The 3,459-nt window shown below is 34.8% G+C and overlaps 1 protein-coding gene across 1 annotated transcript; it reads right to left on the bottom strand.

Moving 5' to 3' along the window:
• Positions 1–217: 217 nt before the first annotated feature.
• Positions 218–3,173, bottom strand: ELOC (elongin C; the record flags this gene model as incomplete). The annotated part of the gene is made up of 2 exons (XM_084230138.1): positions 218–421; positions 3,074–3,173. The coding sequence occupies 2 exons, from the start codon at positions 3,171–3,173 to the stop codon at positions 231–233; spliced, it is 291 nt and encodes a 96-aa protein (XP_084086264.1). The 3' UTR covers positions 218–230.
• Positions 3,174–3,459: the final 286 nt, after the last annotated feature.

Raw genomic sequence — 3,459 nt, 5'->3', positions numbered from 1 at the left:
GAACTGGCATTGTTTATATCTCAGTTTGTGAAAATGTCCTGAATTTGTTGATGTAGCAAACAAATTTCAACTTTGATTGCTATGCAAAAGAACAGAAGATAATCTGCTTTGTAATGAACTTTAAAGTTCGACTGCACATAGGCAACATGCTATATATGAAAAAATTACTAACTGAACTACAGGTATTAAATACTGAAAAAAAGTTAACAGTTTATTATAATTTATTTTATTTAACAATCTAGGAAGTTCGCAGCCATCAGCAGTTCCAGTGCAATTTCAGGTGCAATTGGGAATTCAGGAATCTCGGTGGAGCTGTTGGTGTAGCGAACCTTGTAGGTAAAATACATGCATACTTTTGATAGCACATGTGAAGGGATCTCTCTAAAATTGACTTCATTGGTTTCATTTTCAGCAAACTGACCTGTGAAAGAAAAGGAAAATGTTATGGGCTGAACTGTGTTCCTCCAAACTTCATACACTGAATTTCTAGTATCTAGTACTTCAGAATATAACTATATTTGGAGATAGCATCATTCCCCCTCCCCCTGCCCCCTTTTGATAAGTATTTTAAAAAATATGGGACACTTCATGAATGCTTGCCATCCTTGTGCAGATGTTAATCTTGGTATCATTCTAATCTTAGACGATACACAGAAACAGGGTCTTTGAAGAGGTAAGATAAAATGGGGTTATTAAAAGGCAGGCCCTAATCCAATATGACTGGTATCCTTATAAAAATAAGTTAGGTTACAGACACAGGGAAAACAATGTAAGACACAAGGAGAAAGAAAGCCTTCTATGAGGCAGGGCCAGAGAGTCAAAAAAACAACCCCACCATACCATGACATCTAACATCTAGCTTCTAGACTATGAGAAAATAAGTTTGTGCTGTTGCAATCACCTTGTTCATAGTACCTTATTATGGCAGCCCTAACACAGTGATACAATATGAAAAGAATAACCCCAACTAGCATTAAACAAAATATGTAACTCTGATTTCTGAGTATCAACATTAAAAAAATTTTTTTAAGACAGCAATTGAGATTTATCAAGATTGAATTTAAAATTCTAATTCTCTCCCAGAAGTTTAGATACTCTAAGTAGCTCACCACCTCAGAATCTTGTTCTGATTAGTGAAGGTACTAATTTAGACTTTAACAGGCTAGGTTAAAGTTCTTTTTTTTTTTGAGGTAAAATTCATGTAAAAAACTAACCATTTAAAGTATACAATTCAATGTATGTGCAACCACCCACTCTATCTGGTTCCACACTTTCATCATCCAAAAATAAAACCTCTAAGCAATTATTCCCCATTTCCAAATCCCCAGCCTCTGGCAAATACCAAGCCACTTTGGCTCTATGGAATGTCTATTTTGGATAGTTCATTAAAATTAAATTATACAACTTACAAACTTTTGTGTCTGGCTTCTTTCACTTAGCACAATGTTTTGGAGGTGCATCCACATTGCGCCATGTTAGTAACTCATTCCTTTTAATGTAAATACTAGTTTTGGGTGAATATCTTATGCTTCTAAGATAAAACTCTTCAAAATTACACAAAGAAACAATTTTTTAATTAAAATGTTGGCATCCATGGCTTTTTCACCTACAGTATATCCTAGCTTTGCCCAGTAGAAAAGTTTGTATTTTCAAACAATGAGAAACTGCAAGGACCTAGATTAGGGCCCTAAGTACTATTTTGCATTAAAAGAAAACAGTTGTTCTCAGGATTGGGGAGTAATGTTCAAAATGAGTCCAAGAAAGCTTGTTACTATATTATAGAAAGTAGTATAACTATTCAAGATTAAGGGATACATGTCAAAAGGACTCAAGAGTCAATATGATAAGGTTCCTTTTGGCATAAAAATGGAGCAATATAAGTGTAAGAATGACTGCACCAGATTGAAAAACATCAATATAAAAAGTTGCTAATGATATACATGACAGACAAAACACTTCTTACTATAGGAAGATACTAGAGAACTACCTCATTAGTCTGAAAAATATATAAAGGGGAAAAACAAGCATTTATCTTTTCTTTCTGGTATACACTATGTCAGGGCAGCCAAATAGTTCTTTACAGGAGAAATCTAGCTAATAAATGATAGAATTAGGAAACCATTGTTTTGTAATTCCAAATAAAGTACATCTCAGCAATAATTACAATAAATGCTAAAACCATTATATGAAGTCTGAGCAATTGTTCATAGATGCTATCAGTTTGACAGCCCCAGCCTCTGCTAATCAATCCTAACACTGCTAAAAGATGTCATATAACAAGAATACAATAATACCAACTATAAGGTATTCTAGCCTAAAAACATGAATCAGATTCAAGCTGCTAGAGTTCTAATTAAGAATTTGTAAGATAAAAGATTAAACCATATTTGAAGGTAGACACTATAAAAACCTGCTTTTCTCTGTAAAATTGAAGATCTGAAAAGTGAGGGATGTTGCAAAGAGACTACAGATTTTACAAATAAAAAGAAGTATCAGGAGTTTGTTTGGCTTCCATCAACAAACTCTGTATATAACTAGGAGCACAGACACCAGACCTTTTATGGTTAAGAAGTTGATCATGGAAACTAATGGAGGAAAATGATCCTTTATCAATTCAGTCTTACTGAAACTAGAGTAGATAACTGAAAACAGGAAATGGCAAAATCCAATTTTTCCCCACAACACAATACAATAATATATTATTGTTTCTCTTTGAATGTTATTCAACTTGAAAACATTCACTAAACATTAAAAGCAAAGATATATTAAGACATAATGTACCGGGCCTCCCTGGTGGCGCAAGGGGTTAAGCACAGCACTGTGAAGCTATCTGTAGTCTCTGCAGCACAAGTTTGATCCCTGGCCAGGGAGCAAACCCATATGACGCAGCAGACCTCTCTTTGTCTCACCTGCTGCTCTCCTCAGCAGTGTTTCAGCCAATTTGCCCATTCTGTTCCTACTCTATCTCTGGTGAGGACCCCCCCCCACCCCGTGCCCCCTGCACCTCTGACCTGTGCCAGTTCTTATAATGCATAAATAAATCTTTTAAAAAAAAAAGATATAATGTACCTACCGGGGCCACTTAACATGGCTTTTATAGTTCCTGAGGTAAGGGCATGTTCTCTTTTTACAATAAATTCATGGCCATCTGAAGATATTAGTTTGACATACATGGCATCAGGGCCTTCACAGCCACCATAGGTTTTTTCTTCTCCATCTAAAGTAAAGTATTAAAATTACTTTCAGATCATAAAATTTATTAATATAGGTCTGCCAAAGCCAACAATTGAGGAACTCAGACTAGAAACATTTCTGGAAGGAAAAAGCAACCCAAGAGTTTAAAGTTTTTAATTCCTTATTTATTCTCTAAACGTTTTTCAATGTCAGAATAAACTCTACGTACCAGTACTTTAAGTATTATCATTTTCTTTTTGTGACACACAAATTTGAAGACTAAGA

Source organism: Talpa europaea (genome assembly GCF_964194135.1).
Source record: "Talpa europaea genome assembly, chromosome: 3".
Lineage (NCBI taxonomy): Eukaryota > Metazoa > Chordata > Mammalia > Eulipotyphla > Talpidae > Talpa > Talpa europaea.
The sequence above is the reverse complement of the archived record's forward strand: the minus strand, read 5'-3'. Positions and strand labels throughout refer to the sequence as shown.